The sequence below is a fragment of the Myotis myotis genome, unplaced genomic scaffold (genome assembly GCF_014108235.1).
Source record: "Myotis myotis isolate mMyoMyo1 unplaced genomic scaffold, mMyoMyo1.p scaffold_m19_p_1, whole genome shotgun sequence".
NCBI lineage: Eukaryota > Metazoa > Chordata > Mammalia > Chiroptera > Vespertilionidae > Myotis > Myotis myotis.
This window is the reverse complement of record NW_023416313.1, coordinates 190,978,285-191,003,642: the sequence shown is the minus strand read 5'-3', so window position 1 is coordinate 191,003,642 and position 25,358 is coordinate 190,978,285. Positions and strand designations below refer to the sequence as shown.

The 25,358-nt window shown below is 37.3% G+C and overlaps 1 protein-coding gene across 8 annotated transcripts in view; it reads right to left on the bottom strand.

Annotated features, from left to right (window-relative positions):
- KIAA0586 (KIAA0586 ortholog) overlaps positions 1-25,358 on the bottom strand; it is a 122,554-nt gene that overhangs the window by 85,744 nt on the left and 11,452 nt on the right. The window contains exons 1-15 of one of the 8 annotated variants that reach the window (XM_036308731.1): positions 25,218-25,307; positions 24,444-24,704; positions 23,444-23,514; positions 20,555-20,624; positions 19,523-19,592; positions 17,598-17,772; positions 16,612-16,833; positions 13,781-13,931; positions 11,785-11,952; positions 9,972-10,095; positions 7,928-8,060; positions 7,097-7,314; positions 6,607-6,679; positions 4,991-5,215; positions 3,441-3,615 (exon numbers count right to left, since the gene is read on the bottom strand). In XM_036308731.1, the coding sequence (XP_036164624.1) occupies positions 3,441-3,615; positions 4,991-5,215; positions 6,607-6,679; positions 7,097-7,314; positions 7,928-8,060; positions 9,972-10,095; positions 11,785-11,952; positions 13,781-13,931; positions 16,612-16,833; positions 17,598-17,772; positions 19,523-19,592; positions 20,555-20,624; positions 23,444-23,514; positions 24,444-24,642 (2,074 nt within the window). In that variant the 5' untranslated portion in view covers positions 24,643-24,704; positions 25,218-25,307. Of the gene's footprint in view, positions 1-3,440; positions 3,616-4,990; positions 5,216-6,606; positions 6,680-7,096; positions 7,315-7,927; positions 8,061-9,971; positions 10,096-11,784; positions 11,953-13,780; positions 13,932-16,611; positions 16,834-17,597; positions 17,773-19,522; positions 19,593-20,554; positions 20,625-23,443; positions 23,515-24,443; positions 24,736-25,178; positions 25,308-25,358 lie in introns of those variants that run through there. The other 7 variants (XM_036308714.1, XM_036308721.1, XM_036308741.1 and 4 more) reach the window with 7 other exon arrangements.

Here is a 25,358-nt window from a genome sequence, read left to right as displayed (position 1 = left end):
TATGAGATTATTTCAAATTAAAATATTAAAATATTAAAAATTAATAAAATATTAATTGAAATATATCTGCATTACATGAAAAATCTCCTAATTGCTTCTAGCATAATTTATTAAATTGTGCTAAAATTTACAAGGGTTCAATTAAAAAATATCTTAATTCTAAATGACATAATAGAAAATATATAATAGTGCAGTTATAAGCACTTATCTGAAAATAAAAATTTAAAATAGTGAATTTAAAGAAGGGATTAGCCAAAGAAAATATATGCACAACCCATGGACATAGACAACAGTATGGTGATGGCCAGAGAGAAGTGGGGGGCAAGAGCTGGGTAGAAGGGACAAAAGGAGGGAAATAGGGACATCCTATATCCTGTCTAATAAAAGAGAAACATGGTAATTAGCCATATGTCCGCTACCCTTCCCATTGGCTAATCAGCGAGATATGCAAATTAACTGCCAGCCAAGATGGCGACCGGCAGCCAGGCAGCTTGAAGCGAACATGAGGCTTGCTTGCTTCAGTGACGGAGGAAACCAATGTTGCCCGCCTGCCTTGCCGGCCTCTGAGCTTGCAGTTTGAAACATTGTTACAAATATAGAAGCTAAACAAAACCCCAGAAACCTGCTTTCAGCCAGCCGGGATCTCAGAGCTGGAGTTGATACAGTGTTTTGATTATAGAACCCAAACAAACCAGATACCTGCTTTCAGCAGCAGAGGCCTCAGAGCTGGAGCCAGAGCTAAAGCTGGCCCAGAATAAAAAAAAAAAAAAAAGAAGAAAAAAAGGAGCAGTTGGGAGCTTCAGTCACCCGCCAGCCTGAAAATAGCCCTCAGCCCCTCACCCAGACTGGCCAGGCACCCCAGTGGGGACCCCCACCCTGATCCAGGACACCCTTCAGGGAAAACCAGCTGGCCCCCACCCGTGCACCAGGCCTCTATCCTATATAGTAAAAGGGTAATATGCCTCCCAGCACCGGGATCAGCATGACAGGGGGCAGCGCCCAAATGCCCTGATCGCCCTGCGGCTCTGTGTGTGACAGGGGGCGGGGCCACAACCTCCCTATCCACCCTGCTCTGTTCGTGACATGCGAAGGTGCCCCAACGCCCTGATCAGCCCTGCTCTGTGCCTGAATGGGGGGAGCTCCCCAACCCCCTGATCGCCTTTCGGCTCTGTGTGTGACAGGGTGCGGCGCCCCAACCGCCCCGCCCCCATGGGCCCTGCTCTGTGTGTGATGGGGTAGAGCCATAACCTCCCCATCAGCCCTGCCTTGAGTGTGACAGTGGCAGTGCCCCAACCCCCTGATCCGCCCTGCTCTGTTTGTGACAGGGGGCGGTGCCCCAACTCCCCTATCGGCCCTACTCTGTGACAGGGGGCAGCTCCCCAACCCCCTGATGGGCCCTGCTCTGTGCGTGACAAGGGGGAGCTCCCCAATCCCGATTGACCCTGCTCTGTGCATGACAGGGGGTGGCGCCCCAACCCCCCAATTGGCCCTACCCTGAGCGTGACTGAGGGTGGCATCACAACCTCCCAATCCGCCCTGCTCTGTGCATGACAGGGGGCAGCGCCCCAACTCCCCAATCAGCCCTGCTCTGAGCCCGACCAGGGGCTGCACCTAGGGATTGGGCCTGCCCTCTGCCACCCGGGAGTGGGCCTAAGCCAGCAGGTCGTTATCTCTCGAGGGGTCCCAGACAGCGAGAGGGCACAGGCCGGGCTGAGGGACCCCCCCTCCCCCCAAGTGGACAAATTTTTGTGCACCGGGCCTCTAGTAATAATAATAAAAGGCTAATATGCAAATTGACTGAACGGCAGAATGGCCGATTGCTATGATGCGCACTGGCCACCAGGGGGCAGACGCTCAATGCAAGAGCTGCCCCGTGGTGGTCAGTGCACTTCCATATGGGGAGTGCCACTCAGCCAGAAGCTGACTCATGGCTGGCCAGCGCAGTGGTGGTGGCAGGAGCCTCTCCCACTTCCGTGGCAGCACTAAGAATGTCCAAGTAACAGTTTAGGCCTGATCCCTTGGGGGCCTAAGCCTTTAGTCGGACATCCCCCGAGGGTTCCCTGGCTGCCAGAAGGATATCTGACTGCAAGCTTAGGCCTGATCCCCCGGGGAGTGGGCCTAAGTCAACAGGTGGACATCCCCCTAGGGGTCCTGGATTGCAAATGGGCACAGGCCGGGCTGAGGGCCCTCCCCCCGAGTGCACAAATTTTTGTGCACCAGTCCTCTAGTTCTTATATAATCACCTAACTCTTAGAAATGAAATAGAAGAAAAAAAAAAAAACTAGAGCACCAGCCAAAGCTCCAACTTCCAAAAAGAACAAGAAAGAAAACTGAGTAGGTATCCATTAGTTACTACATATTGCCAAAGTGGCTTACACTGCTAAAGTACAAGGAATTTAAAAATGTAACAAGATCAACAGGCTCAATATACTAGTATAAGAGTTATATTTAAATACATTAGTGATATGATGTCTGTGAGTCAAAACATACTGTGATAAGTGAAGGTATTTTTAGTTGTGTACAAAATAACCCAAAAGTTTTTTTCACTTTTGCTACCTATGGCTTTTTGAGAACTGCAAAAGTGCCCATGAGAATGTTTTTAAAGGTGATTTTAAAAAAATTTATTTTCATTAATTTTTTTAAATATGTTATTACTGATTTCAGAGAGAGAGAGAGAGGGAAAGAGAGAGATAGAAACATCAATGATGAGAGAGAATCACTGACTGGCTGCCTTCTGCATGCCCTCTACTGGGGATTGAGCCTGCAACCAGGCATGTGCCCTGATTGGGAATCAAACTGTGACCTCCTGGTTCATGGGTCGATGCTCAAACACTGTGCAACACCACTGGGCTCTGATTTTTTTTTAAGAGAGAAAGGGAGAGGGAGAGAGAGATAGAAACATCGATGAGAGTTTAGAAACATCGATCAGTTGTCTCCTGCACACCCGCTACTGGGGATCGAGCCCATTAACTGGGCATATGCCCTGACCGGGAATCAAACTGGCAACCTATCAGTGCATGAGACAACACTCAAAGAACTAAGCCACACCAGCCAGGGCCCCATTAGCATTGTCATGATAATATACAGCATATGGCTGATCTTTCTGTTCACAAAGAACATGATGGACCAAGACCTTCAAGGAAATGTCTACTTTCCCTAAATTTTAATTTAAAGTGTTCAGGGTTCATCTCATAAATGCAAATTTTATCATGTTTTATCTGAAGATACCGTCTAATTCTATATTTTTCTCCATTTATTCCTACCCTGTGCCTTGAATCAGGTCTATTATTTCCTACTCCCTTGGAATTGTTTTTCCATCCCTAAGACATTATATAATTTGAACTGTATTTATAAGTAATAAATAAAAAGCAAAAATTAAACTTTACATAAAACTGATACCATAAAAAAGGAGATTTACCACGAAAAATGAGGTTTCTTACCTTTAACCCGTTCTATTACTTTTGGTCTCTGTGGTTTGGACTTAGCAGATGGAGAATTAAATCTGAGATATGGTCCTTTTTTAAGAGTGCTGCGATGGCACTGATAAATTGGTTTTCCATAAATTTGTAACAAATAATCTTCATCTTGTATTGCTGCGGATGCTTTCAAAAAACCCTAAGTACACAAATTTATTGATCTCACCAACAAAATAGTCATCAAACACTTATCTCACTTTCCTAAAGCCTCTTTTTGCAAGCCTAAGTATTATAATAACAATGATCAGGTCAGAAAAGTCCTTTATTTTAAATAAATTCTGGATATAGTTTTCAAGCTATAGTTTTAAAGTTTTATAGTTTTTAAAAGCATGAAACTTAAATATATAAATCATTCACCCAAGAAACATGAAGGTTCTTACACTACTAGGAATACTTTCAGCACCAAAGAGTAAGGTAAACACACTTTATATATTACACTCAAGTACAATAATATAACATAAATCAAGTCCTTAAATGATTTTCTACATTTCTGATCCTACCTTTAATCATAACCTAAAATAGTACACAGAAAGGCAGCATTTATTGAGCATCTACTAAGTGTTAACCATTGAGTTAGATGCTTTATTAATGTGCCCCCAAATTCATGTTTGGCATTAAGAAAGTTAGAGACTCTCCCTGACCAGTTTGGCTCAGTGGATAGAGCGTCGGCCTGCGGACTAAAGGGTCCCGGGTTCGATTCCAGTCAAGGGCATGTACCTTGGTTGTGGGCACATCCCCGGGGGGGGGGGGGGGGGGGGGGGGTGCAGGAGGCAGCTGATTGATGTTTCTCTCTCATCAATGTTTCTAACTCTCTATCCCTCTCCCTTCCTCTCTGTAAAAAATCAATAAAATATATTTTTTTAAAAATAGAAAGTTAGAGCTTCGGTAGAGCAGCCAAACCATTCCGTCCACAATACCTAGTACTATGCCTCATCAATCACTAGGCACTAAACCAGTGGTTCTCAACCTTCCTAATGCCGCGACCCTTTAATACAGTTCCTCATGTTGTGGTGACCCCCAATTTCATTGTCACAAATTGAACATAATTAAAGCATAGTGATTAATCACAAAACCAATATGTAATTATATATGTTTTCCCCGATGGTCTTAGGCGACGCCTGTGAAAGGGTCATTCGACCCCCAAAGGGGTCGCAACCCACAGGTTGAGAACCCCTGCACTAAACACACATTTGTTAAACTGAAAAAACAAAACAAACACCATACATACACACATACACAATGATGAAATACAATTTTTAGTACCATAAATTCCTAATTTTTGGACTAGATGATCTAAAAAACGGTGATTCTAAGTGTGAGATCTCAGGAAGGAATTATGTATTTTATGCAGTGATTTCCACTTTATGGATATCCAAAACCCTAAATATCAATAGTTTAAAATTAGTTTACACTTGTATAGTCCTTCATATTTTTAAAACATTTTCATAATTTATATCTTAAAGGAAATAGTTTTAATGCAACATTTATGCCACATAACCAGAGTACAATCTTACTTCTTTTCTCTCTTTCTGTAAGCTTGAAGCAAGCATGCTCCTCATAGGTGGATTTTTAAAATGTTCCTCTTTTTGGTTTTGACCATGTTTTCTTGGAATTACAGAATTATTTACTGTTTTGTCTTGTTTATTGGATTTAGTATCTTTACTCATATTCTGAGCTCTTTTGGTCCGTTGATTCTTCTGATCAAATCTCCTCTGTTCATCCTTTTTTGCCAGTTCATCCTTAACATAATCAAAATTAAAATTACTTAAAATCTATCCAAGTACTAATGCTTTCAAAAGCATTAAAATCTGTATTTTTCTGCTATAAAAATATAGTTTAGCAGTTTCTAATGCTTTATAGACAAATAATATTGGCTTACATATGAATAAAAATTCTCGGGAAGAATAAACAAAACACTAAGAAGATTGGTGTCTTATGGAGCAGGGTGAATGAAAAATATCAGATGAGATACAGAGGTAGGAGGGTAACTTTTCATTATAGAGCTTTTTGATGTTTGAACTATATGACTGTAGAAATTGTTCAAAAATTAAATTACAAAATAAGTTTCAAAAGTAAACAACTTTGTAATAAAACTCTGAAATAAATATTTATAAGTTAAAGTTGCTTGAAGGTTTCAACAAACATTTTATATGGAATCCACAGTAATAGTGACATATATTGATAATTGCACACTCTTAGTTCAGCTTTTTTCTGGTACATCAGATAATAGCTAATATAAATTCTTCACAACCACATTAGAAATATATAATCATAAACAACGAAGTGCAAAAATATATTTCAGTATTTATTGCTGTGGAAACCGAACTGACACTTCATCTTGCTGCCACTGTGAATAAACATATACACACACCTTACAGTTAGGAATAAAACACTTTGCACCCCAAGATAAAAATAACAGGGCTACTTTGTCTAGTTGTACTTCCTCAAATATATAAAATTTTAAGACTTTTCTTTAAATTACTGACCCCCTAATAAAAATAATTCTCTAGAGTTGAGTTCAGGTAGTGAACACACAATGCAATATACAAATAATATATTACAGAATTGTACATTTGAAACCTATATAATTTTCTTAACCAATGTCAGCTAATAAATTTAATTTAAAAAATAAAAAATACCAAAAAAAAAACTCTTAAATTTTTGCAATGCTAATGTCTGAAGACACCTTGCAGATGTGAGAAAGGGGAAATTTTTCCATCTGGAACTGACTTCTGTAAATTCAGTAACCTGAGAAATCTTGTAGAGTATTTTCCCTTTAAATAACTGGTATTTTTACTTTCGTAGCCCAATGCTTCTAAATCTGCTGTCTTGAAACATTTTTTTAAGTATACTTCTTTATTTTCTAAACACTTTTGCTAGATTTTCTTTCTAATACTCATATTCTAGCTATTAACCAACAATTTGCCAGAAAAGAACCCTAATATAATTTATGATAAAGGACTTAAGTAAAATGAAACTTATTATTAAATAAATATAGTGATAGAGTGAAATTAAGAATTATAAGTGGAGTTATATATAAGGAATATTTTGAGAATAAGTATATACTTATAAATTGGAAACGATATTATCTCCTGGGAATTAATTTTATTTTTTTTCTCCCAAAATCTACCTGAATTTCTGCAGAAATAGTTTTAATCCACTCATCCACTGTCTTTTTGATCCGAATCTTCTCTGACATCTCTCTACAAAATAAAGAATTTTCTCTTTATTAGCATTTAATGTCCTGAGAATAGAACATGGATCAGATCTCTCACATAGTTTGAATCCACTGTGTAGCCCAATATCCTTCATCCGTAAAGAAAAAAACAATGGTATTAGTTTTCATCAAACAGAAGTATATTTGTAAAGTATATGTAAATCTCAGAAGATATGTACTAAGAGAAACAAAAGTAAAGGGAACAGTCACATTTGTAAAAGTAATAGTAACATTTATAGATCTAAATTCAACTCCATCATAAGCCCATATCATCAAAGGAAACAAAGAACCTTTTCTAACAATTAAAACACATTACACAAAATAAAGTGCTTAGAAAAAAAATAAGAAAGGCTGTAAACTGTGGTTTCATAGATAACCTTAGGATAACAACATCCTGTCTTACCTGTTGCTAGATAGAGCACTGATAAATGAATACATGGCAGTTCCATCCTTTGCACGAATAATAGCTTCTAGGTTTTCTTCAAGTACTTTTTTATTGTTCTGCACTCCTCTCAAAATCTTCTCAGCTTCTTTCAATATGGACCTCGTACTGGTCGTGTGAAGCTTAATGGAATTCTGTGGAAAATCAGCAAGCCTCGACATAAGCAGAGATTCTTTTGGCTTAAAAGAAAAAAGGGCAAAAATGTCACCATGTAAAACTAGTATTATTTTATTCCAAACAAGAGCTCTTATTATAGTTTGGGCCATATACTATACCAATATATTCTAAGGAGTCAATTTGTCAAATTTCAGAGTTTTAAAAGAATACTTGGTAATTAAAGTTTCTTTCCATTTAGGTACGAATGTGTGTTAAGTGAAATGGAGCTGAGATGTCCACAGTAGTGGCAGGCAGTACAGTGGCCAATAAAAACTGTATCTGGTGAAGTAAGCTAAATCAAAACGAGAAAAGCGTTGGCTCTAGGAAGGCATGGCAGACTTTGTGAATTGGATAAACAAGGGCCCACCCATAGTTTTCCCTCCCCATTCCTTCCTCTCCAATAGAAGCTACAAAGCTAGAGTGGGCCATGTGGCTCCATCCTAGCCACAGAGCAGGAAGCAGAAATCAGCGAGGGCTTCTGAAAAAAAATTGCAAAGAGAACAGACGGGGATAACACGTCTTTTTTCAGTGCTTTGTCTTCATATTTACTCTTGCTTTCTGCCTTGATAACTTTTCATTTCTTCATAATTTTTATCTTGGCTAATGATCAATTTTAGTATCCTGTTGCCACTTTACCTGGAGTAAGCCATTTGTTTCTTTCCTTTTTTGGCCAAGATCATGAAGAACATTATCAGACTTCTGCACAGTCACCTTAGCTGCTCCTAGTTCTTCACAGGAAGGAAATCTTTGAGAGAATAGAGTAGCAATGCTGTAAGACATTTAGAAATAAAGTTTCCTAAATTACCAAATTCAGAAAATATCTGTAACATACATTCTTAGTTATATGAATTCTAAATGGTATTCTATTAAAACTGGACAATGAAGTTAATCAATCATATGATTAAACATACATAATACAAAATATCACCAGGGACAAAATTACTCAGACCAGACTGTTTTAGGCATAATAGAAAAAGAGCAGGAAAGGTTTTACTTTGAAGAAGCTAACATGCAGAAACACCCTTAGAATGGTTGAGTGAGAGCCTCTGAAAATCCTCTTCTACATAAGAGCAAAGAGAACAGCTGCAAAAATGGTCAAAAACAGCTTTTTCAGAACTCTGGAAATTAAACAAAGGCTTGCAAAACCTGAGAAACATTAATCAAGAGAATGTACAATTCTAAGTAAGAACAGGAAGATTTGTGGCTTTTTGTTGTTGTTGTTAATCTTGACCCGAGTAGACTTTTCCATTGATTTTTGGGGAGAGTAGAAGAGAGAGGGAAAGACAGAGAAAAACACTGATGTGAGAGAAACACGTCGTTTGGTTGCCTCCTGCACAAGCCCCAACCAGGGCCTGGGCTGGGGAGGAGCCTGCAACCAAGGTATGCGCCCTTGACTGGAATCGAACCAAGGACCCTTCGGTCCGCAGGCCGACACTCAGTGATGGCGAACCTTTTGAGCTCGGCGTGTCAGCGTTTTGAAAAGCCCTAATTTAACTCTGGTGCCGTGTCACATATAGAAATTTTTTGATATTTGCAACCATAGTAAAACAAAGACATATTTTTGATATTTATTTTATATATTTAAATGCCATTTAACAAAGAAAAATCAACCAAAAAAATGAGTTCGTGTGTCACCTCTGACACGCGTGTCATAGGTTCGCCATCACTGCTCTATCGACTGAACCAAACCTGCTAAAGACATTTTTGTGGCATTTTTAACATGCCCCATTCCTCCAAACCCTTTCCCGAACTCTGTGGTAGCCCTGAAAACCAATAGCATCAACCACTAAAGAGGGAGGAACAGGTTTAGAGCTCCTGAGCAAGTCCCATTCACAGGGTTTCTCCTTATTAGATTTGCCTCAGAGCCAGCTCAGTGAGAAACCCTACCCCCAGGTCATTCTTCAAAAGTAGTGGCAACTGTCTAATATCTTAGCTGCCTGAGATGGCCATATCAGTTGGGGTGAACAAGAGGGTTGCCAATAAACTAAAAATCTGAGGAATGAGATGTCCATTATGTAGTTTTGAAAAGTTCCAACACATTACTGGGGATCCAGAAGGTCATCTGCACGTACAGGGCTATGTGCGTATGCCCAAGAAAGACCTGAGAAGGGACTAATCTCTCAATCTGGCTGAACTGCGGCTCTGTGCAAGCAGGAAGTTAAGGCTAACCATGACTTACAAACCGCCAGAGTACCGAAGGCGAGCCCCAACACACACACACACACACACACACACACACACACACACACACCACTCGGCAAACAGAAGGAGATTTAATCATTCAAAGTAGTTAAGGAAATCTCTTTCCAATCATTAGCAGACTTTAGCTAACAAAATAGATTTGCTGCATACGACAAAGAATAGAGACTTTACAGTCTAGGAAAGAGCATCAAGAACCACCCAGCTTCCTCTATCCTGCATTAGACTATTTTTGAGGCTATTCTCAGATAGCATTTCATCAGAATTGAATAATATGCATTCATTAGAAATTAATAACCTGCATTTTTAAGAAATTAAATATACTCATTTCATAACTATATTACAGAAAAGGAGGAATATACATTAGCAGCAGAAAATAGCAAGTAAGTCTAAGATAATTTTTGAAAGCAATATAAAATATTTATTAAAATTAGTTAAGAAACTTTAGAAATGTTAACGCTCTTTTCAATCTAGCTTTTACCTGTCTTTCCTTTCAGGATTCCATCCTATTTTTGTCCCAGTTAGGGAGGTTTTGTCTGAAGATTCATTTATTCTTGACAAAGAATCTTGATTATTCAAAATTTGTTCCAATAGTCTTACAGTTTCTACAATAAGAGAAATACAGTATCATTTTTCAAGTACTACTTCATTCCTCTTTTATATAATACTAGAGGCCTGGTACACAAAATTCATGCATGGGGAGGGGGTCCCTCAGCCTGGCCTGCATCCTCTTCAATCCAGGACCCTTCGGGGGATGTCCGACTGCCTCGCGCAATCCGGGACCCTGACTTCTAACTGCTCACCTGCCTGCCTGATCGCCCCTAACCACCTCTGCCTCCCTGCCTGATCACGCCTAACTGCTCCCCTCCTGGCCTGATCACCCCTACCCGCCTCTGCCTCACCCTGCACCCAGGACCCAGGGTTCCCTCCTCTGGCCGGTCGCAGGTACCCGGGACCCAGGCCGGCTTCACCCGGGGCCAGCCACAGCTGCAGGGGACCGTGGGTGGGTGGCTTTGCCCGGGCTGCAGCCACAGGCAACCGGGACCGCGGGGTGGGCGGCTTGTCCCTTTCCCGGGCCGCAGCTTGGCTGGTCCCCATTCCTCTTGCACGAGCTCATCTGTGCCTGGCTGGCCCCACTCCTTTTCCCCAGTGTTGAGTGTCTGAGCCATTATGGCATGACGGCGTGATGGCGTGATGACCATTTGCATATTAGCTCTTTAGTATATAGGATTTCACATATATTTATACTAAATTAGCTTCTTATGATGGTGATCAACTCAATTCACTCTATAATGTAGGCTATAAATACACTCATCAAATAAAACTAAATTTTAAAACAATACAGGTGAAAGTTCAGGCCCAACTTTATTTCTATTACAGAAAAAAGGAATGTGAAAGAGAAGTTTTTCTTCATACCAACTATTAATTGAATCTTCTCTTTAGCTTCATCTTTAATGAGACTACATAACAACCTCATCTTGGTGAAGTTGGTTTTTTAAAGATTTTTTTTTAAAATTCCTTAAAACTCCTTAAATGTGTTCAAGAAAGGACTTAAATACATTTAAGAATAAAAGTTTAGCCCTAACCGGTTTGGCTCAGTGGATAGAGTGTCGGCCTGCGGATTAAAGGGTCCCAGGTTCGATTCTGGTCAAGGGCATGTACCTTGGTTGCGGGCACATCCCCAGTAGGGAGTGTGCAGGAGGCAGCTGATCGATGTTTCTCTCTCATCAATGTTTCTAACTCCCTATCCCCCTCCCTTCCTCTCTGTAAAAAATCAATAAAATATATTAAAAAAGAAAAGAATAAAAGTTTATACTTAACATGTGCATTTACTTTTCCTAAAGGAATACTACTATATTTAAGGGTCTAAATTATTTCAGGTCATTTATAAAAGTTAATACACGAACACTTTTTTCAACTGAACACAGTAACAAATGTTAAATTTCTCTGAGTTTTATTATTGAAACTCACACCTAAAAATAATATAAGAAAACATGCTCTAAAATGATCAGAACATTATTTTTTATTTATTAAAAGCAAAATTTGTTCATGAAAGATTAAATAACCTATAGAAGACAATCAAAATATAATCATAAGTGTATATCTCCAACTCCTTCTACGAAGAATCTAAAGTAACTTGATTTGGCCTTTATCATTTAAAGAAAAATATTAAAAATAGACAACTCACTTTAGTTACTTTAGCTCATTAGAAAACTATAAGTATTGCATGGAATTTGTTCCTAATATGACATCAGTGTAACAGAGGGAGTGGGTGCTAATAATTGCTTTATTACCTGCATGACCTGATATCTCCATGTTTTCTTTTTCTTCTGCAGGATTTTCCCTCTTTGATATTTTATCATCTTTTGAAACAGGTATAGGAGCAAACTTTCGAGGTGCTGGTGTCTCCAAAGGAGATTTCTGTTTATCAAAACCAATATCTACAACCTCTCTTGAAGGTGCTTAAAAGAAAATAAATTTAACTTATTTTTTTAAAACTTTACATTGTAGAGTGTTACTCTTCCCCATATTTTAAAAATAAACCCAAAATTATAAAGGATATACTAATTATTAACAACTATACAGAAATAACTTCAGCCTCACTAGAAATCAAAAGAAATCAACAGACTATAAATATTTTATACACACAGCTAATAAATAAGAAAAAAATCAACATAATATTCAGTGCTGTGGTGAAAATGGCATAGCCAGACACTGCTCATGGCAATAAAAACTGGTAAGACCATCTGGTATTAAGTATAGGAAGTACTAAACACCCAACAGACTATCCTTCAATCATTAAAAATTAGTATTATGAAAATAATTATGTAAACATAGGAAATACTTTTGGTATGCTAGTAAAGTAGTAGTATAAAATTATTTTTTGCTACAACTACAAGGACATAAAAATGATATATGCCCAAGAAAAAACATAGAAAAATGTAGTTCAATTTGAATTTTTAATTTACTCATTTTTTTAAAAAATTTTTTACTGTCACTAAAATACACAAAAAACCCAATTCAGTATACAATCAATAAAAACAAACATCATCTTCTTTTAAAACTCAAGTCTGAAAAAAACCCAAAATTATGAGCAACTAATTTTCCAGAATTGAGGATGAAACAAATGTCTACTTCTACAGAAAAACACATGGGCCCAAATGGTGTGGCTCAGTGACTGAATATTGACCTATGAACCAGGAAGTCTTGGTTCCATTCCCGGTCAGGGTATATGCCTGGGTTGCGGGCTCAATCCCATGTGGGGTGTGCAGAAGGCAGCCCATCAATGATTCTCTCATCACTGATGTTTCTATCTCTCTCTCCCTCTCTCTTCCTCTCTAAAATCAATAAAAATGTATTTTTAAAAAAGAAAAAAGAAAAAGAAAGCACATGGGTGGGTCATACTGAAACCTGAGTTCTGGCAGTAGCTCTCAAGCCAGATGACCTTGACCAAGCAAGTCATAACCTTTCTGTGTTTCCTCTTCCTCCCTTCACAACTTAAAAATGAACCCATCTCACTTCACAATAGTTTAAGGACCATTCATTTGTTGTAAAACGTAAAGCACTAACAACTATAAGGAATATTCAACCATTTGTATGCAATAGCGTTTATAGACACAAGTGGCGGGCCTTTTCAGTTAAATTCAAAATATCATGGCAGTTGACTGGTTAATATGTATGTAATACAACAATGTTCTAACAAATCAAATATCGGGGATATTGTACTACAAGTGTCTGTATATCATTAAAGGAACAGCCCTTATTTTTCATTAATTCATTATTCAAATATCAATAATTTGGAACACACTTATTCATTTATTTTAAATTCCAAAGGTGTAATACCAATAAGCTATATATTCCTCTATTATTATAAACAGAGATTTTTAAAGTTCTATTAAGATAGACAGACTTGCATTATTAACTCTTTGAAAATACTTAGAAATAGTTTATAATTTTACTCAGGTGGTTTCTCCCAACAGAATAAAAAAAAAAATACTAAATGCTCAGTTTGTTAGAGACCTAGAGAATTAATTATAAGCATGTTTGATACCAAATAAGTAAAACTTTTCTACATTTATAAGTGCTTCTGACAATTTATGAAGGTTATTAATTAAAACAAAAAGTAGGACATGATCAAGTTTCCAAATGACCTAAAAATTACACGACCTACAAAAAGAACTACTAGTAATTTTATAAAATAAAGGCTTAATCTTCTACAACCCAATAATATACCACCAAGAAAATTTAGAGCTGACATTATTAATTCATAGAGAATTACATTTGTTTTACCTTGTTTGCAACCAAACGTGTTATGTGAAGCTAGGTCACTGCTACCAGGATTAGAATGGTCTAGTTTTACAGAACAGTGTTCCACGGCTCTAGGAGGCACAGTGACAGGCTGAATACTATTAGTCTTGAGCGCAGCACTAATGAAATGAGTCTAGAAGAAAATTATGTTATTGATTTCAAATATCATTTGAAAGAGTTAGGTGACAAAATGCATTCATATTTATTAGAGGACTTAAAACCATTCATCAGACTTAATAACAAAGAAAATAAATACCTTACATAAAGGATCCACTGCAGCAGCGCTACCACTGGAAGAATATAGTAAAGGCCTGGATGCAGCCTGGCTCTGCAGTGTGACCTGAAATCTTCATTTAACTATGCTAAACCTCAGTTTCTTCCCTTTAATTTAGAGATGGCTCAGGGGACACTGCAATAGGCTAGGTCACAGCGGTTCTCAACCTGTGGGTCGCGACCCCTTTGGCGGTCGAACGACCCTTTCACAGGGGTCGCCTAAGACCATCCTGCATAACTGCTATGTTATGATTCATAACAGTAGCAACATTACAGTTATGAAGTAGCAACAAAAATAATTTTATGGTTGGGTCACAACGTGAGGAACTGTATTTAAAGGGCCAGAAGGTTGAGAACCACTGGGCTAGGAGATGACCAGAAGAAAGGGGACCTCTACTTCAAACAGGTAATTTAAAAGCAAAAATACATCTTTTGTATTCTGGATAATTTTGTTTGAGGTAAAGGATTAAGAACATTACTAGTAAGCATTTAAACGGTAGCCATATTTAGTAGCAGCAATAATATATGTACTTATATATAAGTGGAAAGTATAGTAGTAACTGTTTTCAGCATTATTTATTAAAATATCTAAAATGTATAAATATCTTACCGAATAAAACTGACTTCAAAAGAGGTTTTATGCCAAGTAAAGAAAAACCTAAAATTATTCATAAGTTTACAGAATTCTTATCAATGTGTAGAGATCTCTCTACATGGGAGAGACTCAATAAATTTCATTTCATTAAGCATTTACGGAACTACTAATATACCTAGTATGTCACTGAAACCTCAACTTTCTCTGTAATTATAAGCTTTATGAATAAAACTGAATGAGCAAAAATTCCATTCTTCCAAAACCAGAAAATCAATAATTAGATGTTTATGAATGAAAGGATGGATAAATGGCAGACAAACAGGACAAGAAGGACCCTCTCTTTAAGAAATCTGTGCTTTTCAATTGTGTCATCTCATTTTTTCCTGAACAAAAATATACATTTTCAAGGTAAAGAAATCAAGGCTCACAGTGCAGTTATTTGTAGACTAAGAAGAGAACTCTCATAGACCCACTCCCAGCCTCTCATTAGACAACATGTGGCAGACGTAGGTTTAGTTATGCATGGAGTACTTACTAAAACTTTACCTTGTGTGTCCATCATCATTCCAATAAAAATACTATCATCAACCACATGAGAGCTCAAGACATTCTATTAAGAAGTCTTAAGCTCTAGCTGGTTTGGCTCAGTGGATAGAGCATCGGCCTACACTCTGAAGGGTCCCGGGTTCAATTTTGGTCAAGGGCACATGTCCAGGTTGCGGGCTCGATCCCCAGTGGGGTGTGTGCAGGAGTCAGCCATCAATGATTCTCTCTCATCATTGATGTTTCTATCTCTCTCTCCCTCTCTAAAATCAATAAAAATATTTTTTAATATATTTTATTGATTTTTTACAGAGAGGAAGGGAGAGGGAGAGAGAGTTAGAAACATCAATGAGAGAGAAACACCCATCAGCTGCCTCCTGCACATCTCCTACTGGGGATGTGCCCGCAACCAAGGTACATGCCCTTAACCGGAATCGAACCTGGAACCCTTGAGTCTGCAGGCCGATGCTCTATCCACTGAGCCAAATAGCTTAGGGCAATAAAAATATTTTTTTAATAAAAGATAATACTTTATATATAAAAAATAAGTCTTAAGAATTACAATTTATTAGTGTTCACTTCGTGATAGCTATAATAAACTTATTTTTGTATAGTCTTCTGAATGTTGTATTTTAATTTAATTTTTTAAGTTTTAAAGCTGAACTTTAATTAGAGAAAAAGTAAAATAAAATCAATGCATTTATAATGCTGGTCACTTACTCATTAAAAAAAAAAAAGTATGTTGTGTATCTGAATACTGGATATTATCCCAAGACCTGGAAATTCCACAATAAATTAGAAACTACACTATCAGCTTCTTGTGAGGATAACTTTTTATTTTTATTTTACTTTTTAAGAAATATTTTATTGATTTCAGAGAGAGAAAGAGAGAATCATTTAGTGTCTTTTGAATCAAGACACTGAACAATGTTCAAACCTTTAATTAATTGCAGAAGCAATATGTATTCTGGATGGTTCTCATCCAAGTGTGTGCATCAGATTAGAGAGCTTTTGATTTCTCATACCTGCTGTCCCAGAATCTTGGGAGGTAGAGCATGTCTATTTTTATAAAGCTCTCCAGTGATTCTGATGCACATTCCCAGACTCACAGACACTGATGTAAGAAACAATTGCACTGCGATACAAGCATTTTAAAAATGGCATGAACCGAAATACCACAAAAGGAGACGCCAACTATAAGGAGGTCTTACAAAACTAGGGACATTTGAACTAGAACGTGCAGAGTTCTCCACATAGAAGGGAAGAATGATAAACAAGCAATCATTATTAAAGAACTAAAACTCTTACAATCTAATGAGCTATTGCAATAATCAATGAACATTAGCCTAGAAATCCAAGGGACAAAGGACCATGGGATGGGTGCTGGCTCTGCGACAGATACCTGAATATCTATTTGTTGTTGTTGTAGTTTCTCAAGATGCCTAATGTGCTGCTCCATAAACACATTCATTTGCTTTTCATGATCATGACAATGTAGTTTCTCGTGTTTATTCTGAATGCTTGCTTGCTGCTCTGTAACACGTTGTAACTGTTTATCAGTCTCCTGTAACTTATTGAGCAATTCTGTAACAGAATTGACCTTTGCTTCCAAATCACTCTGCACCTATGGCAATAAAAATATCAAAAGGTATTAAAATAATATGCTCCATTACTGAAAATGTTATTTAAAGCAATTGGTATTGAGAAATGATCAAACCAGATTTTTACCCTTGAAATCTCTGATGATTTGATGCCTTTATTTTTATAATCACAGAAACAAAAGGCACAAATATTATCTTTAAGTAGATCTTTTCTCTTCATAAAAAAATACCAAATCTGCCACACAATTCTTATAATGCCAGAAATAAAATACTTAATTGGAAATTGAAAGGAAGGAAATATCAAAACAGAATAGCTATTGATACTTCCTTCACCTCAGGCTGAGTGAGGTCAGCAGCCTGGAGTTCTAGTTCTAGGCTCTGCCACCTATTAGCTCTGGGACCTTGTGCTACTCTGACCTGTTTCTCAGTTTTCTCATTTACGAGCTGTGGCAGAGATGATTTCTAAAGTCCCTTCCAGCTCTAAAATAAGGATGGCCGAGTGTCCCAGGTTGCCCAGGACTGAGGGGCTCCCAAGATGAAATATCTTTAGTGCTAAAACTGGGACAGGCCCGGGTTCTCTAGCATTTTCACAGTAATGAAGGGGGTCTCACAACTCCTGGGTGGTAATACCTCACCACAAACAAGAAAATGCTTTCAAACTGAGAGCAACTAGAATGTCCCTAACCTACAGTTGAACACAACCATTTACAGAATCAGTTTCTAATAAATACTTTCCCATTTTACAAAGTAGTTATGAATGAATGAATATCTGGGGAGAAAAATATACTTTTATCAGTGGAGCTGCTGTTGCAATGGCGGCAGCAGTTGCTGCAGCCACAGTTGTAGCTGAGTCAATGCCACGGGGTGAAGTTCTAGGCTCCTGAGCAACAGTGTCCTTTTCTGTACCTGTATCCTCTAAAAGCTGTACCTTTACTTCCTTAAAAACAGGCATGCTCTGAGCTCTGTAAATAAAAAAGGAATAAAAATATATTCAGTAAGCTACCTTGAACCATTTCAAGAAATACCTAAGTGGTAATCTGCTGAAAGTGGTTTTTCCTGGTTAAAAAAATAAATGTATTACACTCTATATTTGGCCTAAAGATGACAATGACATAAACCACTGACAAAACCAAAGACTCCCTAGTAAAAAACAAAACAAAAACACACACCCAAGTAAAATCGGCAGGAATGAGCTCCATCCCCAGCTGCTGGATTCCCGCCTTGATTTTTAAAGAAGGCATAGGGCAGCTCTCCAACTTACTCCTCTTTGGTATTTCCTCATTTCTACTAAGAGCATCATTTTCCCCTTTCTCAAACTTTTGAGAATATCTTGACTTCTCCATCCTCCGCTTAACCTTCTCATACCCACATGAGTCATCAAGTTGTGTCAATTATTTCATCACAATTGCAGGAATAGGGTCATAGAATCACAAAAGGTGGGAGAACCCAATAGGCCATCTACCCTAATTTCCTAATGTTACCGACGGGGAAACTGAGGTCCACAGAGGAACTTAGTTTATCGAAGTCACATAGCTAGTAAGCAGCCGTTAGGATCTGATTCCCAGAGATCTTCCCAGGACACAAGCCTTCTCTCCCAGAACAACACTTCTCCCTTACTACTTCTCCCTTCCAGTAAAACATTCCATCTCCTCTTGCCAACTACCTTCATTCTTCCAATTTTGACTTGCTTAAAAACTTCCCACACATATTTCTCCACCTTTAAAAAATCTAAAATTGTTCCTTATAGCAACGAAATAGGCTGATTTCTTCTGGCTGCTCTTCCACATACTCCATGCTCTGGCCCTGCCCTAGCTCCCTCTATACACGCCTATCACTTCACAAAAACAACTCTCTGGAGTCCGCTCCTCCCTCACTGCACCGCACCACTCCCACGCGCTCGCGCTCTGTTCTCTCAGCCTGTTTCTACCCACTTAACATAACCTTCTCCTTCTGAAAGACCCAACGTCAGCCTTACTTTTTAAAATAAGCTTGTCCTTATAATACTTCTTGATCTCTCCTTTCATTAATTCCTTTTGCATTTACTGCCTATATCACACAATTGGGACTTGACAGCCATGCTATCATTTAAATGTCTATACAGGACAGATTAATAATACAGTGAATGCAATGTTGTTTCCTAGGAGCTCTAATACTCATTCCTCCAAATATGTGTATGTTCTCTCCCCAACTAAGTTCTAAGCAACCTGGGATGAGTCTAAATATCCTCTGATGGTAAATAACAACCATTATGTATTTGGAACTACCTGGCCTCTGCTGTAAGTGGTACAGCCATGTGATGAGGACACAGGCTCTAAAGCCAGACTGCCTGTGTTTGAATCCCAGCCCAGTGTCTACTCGCTAAGTGATGTAGGGAAAAATCACTCTCTCTGAGCCTCAGTTTCCTCATCTATAAAATCAGAATTCTGTAAAATTGGGATAGTAATAGAATGTATTTCATTGGATTTTGTGAGTAAAAAAATGAGTTAAATCACATAAAGTACTTTGAACAGTACCTCTTCTATAATGACTGTTAACAGCTATTGAATATATGTGCCAAGTACCATGAACAATGCTTTATACATACTGACATACAATATATATTTCACACACTGGAAAAGTTTTTCCTATATCCAAAGCATAAAGTGAAACTGATTTTAGAGAACCACATAAAAACAAGGAGTGGCCCACCTATTTTCTGTAAGTGCAACTTACTTTTGTTTTAAAATTGCTCTGAGCGCATCTTTCTGTCCCATGGTGTACTGGGAAATAAAGATGTCATTTGCTGCAAAATAAAAACAAAAATATACTTCAGATTCCTGAAAATTTGTTAAATTTTAATAAACTACTAAATAAACCACTTTTTTAAACTGAAAGAATATTTAAAGAATATTTAAGAATTCAGCAACAGGATTTCACAATTTAAAAAGGCAAGACACAAATGACTAAATATCAATAGTCATAACCTGAGGCCCTAGAGAAAAAATGTTACCAAAACAAACAAAAAAACACCTGGGGCCAAATTGGGAATATGTGCGCAAACTCTAAAGAGAAAACTGTTTAGAATAAAGTAAAGTCAACTTCTTAAAAGAAGCATCACTAAATAAATTTTTCAAAGCACCACTTTAATTTACTATCTTATCAAAGACTATCCAAAATTTGAATTCAGAATTTATAAACAGGTTTCTAGTACCAAACCTATACAATAGGTTGGTAGTAATAAAATTAACTTTACCATTGCAAACCTTTTCTGGAATTTTTGAGATTCAATTAATAGCTTAATTTAGAAGGAAAAAAATTTAATTATAATAAGAAAAAACTATTAGGTTGTTTAATGAATGTCTAAAAGACAACGAATATATAAAAAATATAAAATTCTATGCTGAAAAGGAAATTCTGACACATGTTCCAACAATGGAAATACCATGAAGACATGCTAACTGAAATAAATCAATCACAAAAGGTCAAGTATGATTCCGTTTATCTGAGGTCTAGTGCAATTCACAGAGACGGCAAGTAGAATGGCAGCTGCCAGGGGCTAGAGAGAAGGGGCAATGGAGAGCTGGGTTAGTGGGTAATACACAGGTTCAGCTGAGGAAGATGAAAAAGTTCTGGAGATGGATGATGGTGACAGGTGCACAACAATGTGAATGTATTTAATGCCACAGAACCGTTTGCTTAAAAATGGTAAATTTTATGATATGTATATTCAACTATAATTTTAAAAAATCAAATGTATCCTTTTACCTTTCTGTCTATTGTTCTCTTCTATTTTATCCAAAGGCAACCCTTTCACTGCAACATCTTTATAAAAACCCTTTGGGATATGAAAGGAAGAAATAAAAGGCTAAATAAACGTTATGATTTATTACTTATCAAGTACTATTTACTAGCCATGTGACTACTATATTTCGGGATTGCAGGACTGTATGCTTTATATACTTAATTCCCATCACCACCAGAATGCTTAGGTACCTTGAAGCTACTCAAGGATTTGTTGAATGAGTAGTAAGCTGTCAGACAATGAGTAAGTTAACAAGCAAGCAACTATGGCCCTGAAATTCACACTCATATCCCAATTTGCCACTTCTAGCAGAGGGCGTTGTATAACATCTCAGTTGCTACAGTTAAATGTGAAAACCTGATTCACTGTGAGTCTGATGGAGAACATAAGGATGGCCAGTGCATGGTACAAAATCACAAATTTACCAAAACAGTCTTTGTCACTGAACTCATAATGTCATATCAGAAGGCTTCTCTATATAAGTCATACCTACTGACAAATAGCTTTCTGTTCATTTGTAGATTATATTCAGGGGTAAGACACAATGATTTAAAGTACTAGATTCATTCAATGTTCTATTCAATTGCCTTAGACACACCTTTTCTTTTTTTCTGCTACATCGGAAAAGAGGAAATCATAAAAGAAAACTGATCCAGGCTATTGACGGATAACAAGTGTTAACTTCCCCCCAAAAAAGCCAGTGAAACTAATAACACAGAAGGCATCTGGGAAATTAATATAAACTACTCCTACAAATTGGTAAGAAAAAGCACAGCACATCAATATGTAATTCACAAAAGAATAAATATAGATGGCCACATACATTAAAAAAATTTTCTACTTCATTAATAATAAAAGAAATAGAAAATAAAACAATGAGATGCCTTTTACATGTAAAATGGCAAAGACTTTTTGTTTAATTTTAATGCTCTGTATTCATGAATGGGGAGAGAATTCCAGTAATGGCCTTGCTGGAGAGAATATATATTAATAAAGTCTTTCTGGAGGCAATTTAGAAATGTTTCAGACGTGTGCATGTCCGTTGATCTAATAATTTTACATCTAGAAATTAATCTTAAGGATATGACCCATGATATACACCAGAATGTTCATCACATGGTTGTTTACATTATAAAAATTTAATGTCAAATGATAGGAATATGAACAAATAAACAATGGTACATACATACAATTAAATTCTATAAACCCATTAAAAGTTTCTAGAAAAAAATGACAGAAAAATATTCTTAACACTACTTAGAAAAAATATCCTTAATGCTATTTAGTTATAAAATAGTATGGTCCCATCTCCTAATATATACCCACACATAGGGGGAAAAAACTCTCAAAATGTTAATAGTTATTGATTTTAAGTCATAGAAGTTCTTTTTTCTTTTTGTATTTTCTACAATGAACTTTCTTAACTTTTTATTTTCTTTCTATACATATGTAAGGATTAGCCCCAAACAGGAAAAGGAACATCTTATCTTCTGGTAGTAGGGAGAAATAGATGTGAAACGGAGCATTTTTAAATGTGAGCATTATCAGGTACAAACTCCTTCAGTTTTCTAATTAAAATAGGATGGCCAAGTCAATCCACACTATAATCTTAGTACTCACTTATGAAACAAAAACATGATGCAAAGAGATAGCAGTCTGTGTTCATGATAAAATGATAAAGAACTAGGTTTGTTTTGCAGGCATATTTTACATTAGACAAATCTACACAAAACAAGCTGTGAGCCCATATTAAATGTAATGGAATCCTGCCTGATCATCTTTATGACAAATGTTACCCATTTATCCTCAAACATACATAAATAGTTTTCCATACATTCAGGAAATTATTTAGATAATGAAATTCAAATAGCATTAATCATTAAATAAGTCCTGCTCAAAAAAGAAACAGAAAACACCAGCCCAAAGGCTAGGCATTTGCTCAGGGATCAAGTATGGTGCGCAATGATACATTTTTACTGGGAGTTTTTGAGAAAATTGACAATAGCTTCAACCTAATTCTTAGTTTACCAGCCTCAATTTTCAAACTATTGTGAAAAAACTCGAGGACACAAACAACAATGTGGTGATTGCGGGAGGGGTGGAGGTGGAGGAAGGCATACGGGGGATAAAAGGTGATGGGCTGAGACTTTGACTTGGGGTGGTAAATACACAATACAGTGTACAGATGACGTGTTGTAGAGTTGTGCACCTGAAACCTGTATAGTTTTGCTAACATGTGTCGCCCCAATAAATTCAATAAAAAGGGGGAAAAAATCCCAAAATATTGTGAAACTCTCCTTTATAGACTTGTTAAATTGACAATACATAGGTCAACATTATGATTACTGATCAAAGTCTAATTGGACTGCATCACCAACACATTATATTTATCATCAAATATTTTTATCATTATAAAAAGGGTAACATGAAAATTTCATGTTTTTGTTTCTTAAAGACCCCTCAAGAAAATACCCACAAAAGACCTCATAATAGTTTGTCTGATGTATAATCACACTCACATTTTTTACTATGTTATTTTTCCTTACATTTACATAATGCTTCTTGTTTAGAATACCTTTTCCTTAGATAATAGCAGAGCTGTTTTTTTCAATTACACTATTTGACCTTCCCAAGGTCATTATCTTACTAATGGATATTTTTGATTCTATGGAAGGCTTTTTCGCTAATGTCTCAAACACTATTTAAATCACAATTGTTGTATGTCAAACATTTCTCTTGGTAAGTGAAATTTAAAAACAAGGCTTGCTGCTAATCAAACATAATTTAAGAATACATTATTTGACAATACTGAAAATTTCAACATCAGCATAATTAAGAATCCTTTTGCTTACACTTTCTGACACAGGGGGGTTTTCTAATGGAGGCTGGTAATCATTTCTAGCAGAAGCTAAGTCTGATGAACCTACCAAAACAAAGAAACCAATTTTAATGATTTTTCAAATCAGAACATTACATGCAGAAACTGTACAGGCATGACTCAAGAGCTACTAGTATATATAAACTCCATATGAATGCAAGACCGAAATTGGAAGCCACATTTCATGAAAAAAAAAAAAAACTTAGGAAAAATGAGATTTTACAACTCATATCTTGGAAAATATGGGTCAATATTGACAAGCAAGTGAGATACCTATAAAATGGCTTAAAGTGTATCATTACTCTGTTAGATTTGGACAAACTAGGGCAGAATCACTTGCCAGGAATAAAATACGTATATGATATAAAAGCCTGATTTAACAGCAGGCATATGATATGCTGTACCAACCAAAAAGCAACATTATAAAAGCACCTTTTTTTGTTTTTGCACATATATCCATTAACTTAATCCTTACAATTGCCCATGAATTGGATAAAGCATATGTCATCTTCATTTTCACTGAGGTTAAGTGAATTGAAATGTGAAAGCCATCAAATGGCATAAGTTGTGTTTTTCTACTACGCCAAACTGACTATCATAATCCAAACATCAGGTAGAGTATTTGGTAAAAAGCCCCAGCAGTGAAAAATAAGCTCAGCATACAAATTAAGTATGTCCATCAGAGATGGAACTGGCAGAGTATACAAAAGCCACACAAAGAAAAAACACAATAGGAAATGTTCAAGTTTCATTCATTCTATCCATTCAGTACTATTGGATGCAGGCTATACCTGGCCATTTTCCCAGGGAACATAGTCAGTTTTTGACACCTGTACAAACTAAACATCTCACATTTGTGGATTTAAACATTAAGAATCCTCTAAATTTTGAAACACACACGCAAAAAAAAAAGCAATAAAAAGACTAAAAATTTACAAAAGTGAAAAGTTGAAAAACTATGTGGAATCACATACCACGTAACGTTCCATTCAAGCTAGTCCCCGTTCTAAAAGGAAGGTGTTTGTTTGCCGACAACGCCGGAGCAACACAGGACAGCTCGTCTTTCAGCAAAGCCAAATTCTCTCCCTGGTTTGGAGAAGCTACCTCCCGAAGCCTCTTCGCTGGTATTTTAACCCTTCTTTTCTTTTCCGGGCTATACTCGGAGCCTTTCATATTATTGGCAACAAAACTAGTCTCGAAATTCTATAGCAGAACTTTCTTCTGGGTCCATAAAACTGCAGAACAAAATTTTCACCGCTTTGAAGACTGGGGAGGAGGTGGGGTTAAGAAGCGCGCGGGGGGCGGGGATGATAAAGAAAACGTGAATTTTAAGTGATTCTGAAATATGCAGTCACCAACTTTTAAATTAAACAATGTCTAAACAGACTAGTCACAAAGCTAGAAATTTTGGTACTTAATGCAGCATAAAGACTAGAACCTTTTTACCCATTAATCCCACTCAGTCTACAAATGCACCATGCCATGAATCTTAAACACTGAGATGACAAGATAATGACTGCATGAGCATAACAACCACCACAATAACAGTGCATTCTCCAGCCCGAGTTGGCAAGACAAAATCAAACAGATGTAGAGGCGGAGTTAAGATTTGCTGGGAGGATGGAGTCAAGCAGGTAAAACCCAAGTGCTATTTTTTTTAATTCCCCACGTAAGAAGCTTAATAGCATTATTCAGCCAATGAGTCTTACACATCCCTCCAGTTGCAAACACCGGACGCCTAAACTCACGCCTCCGAGTCTCCGGAACGCCAGGCAGTCTCACAGCCACAGGTCTCATCGGACAACACCTTCAGTTGCCCGCGGGTAAACACCCACTTCCTTGTAAACCGCCCCCCCCCCCGCCGAGACACAACACGCATGCGCGCCTAG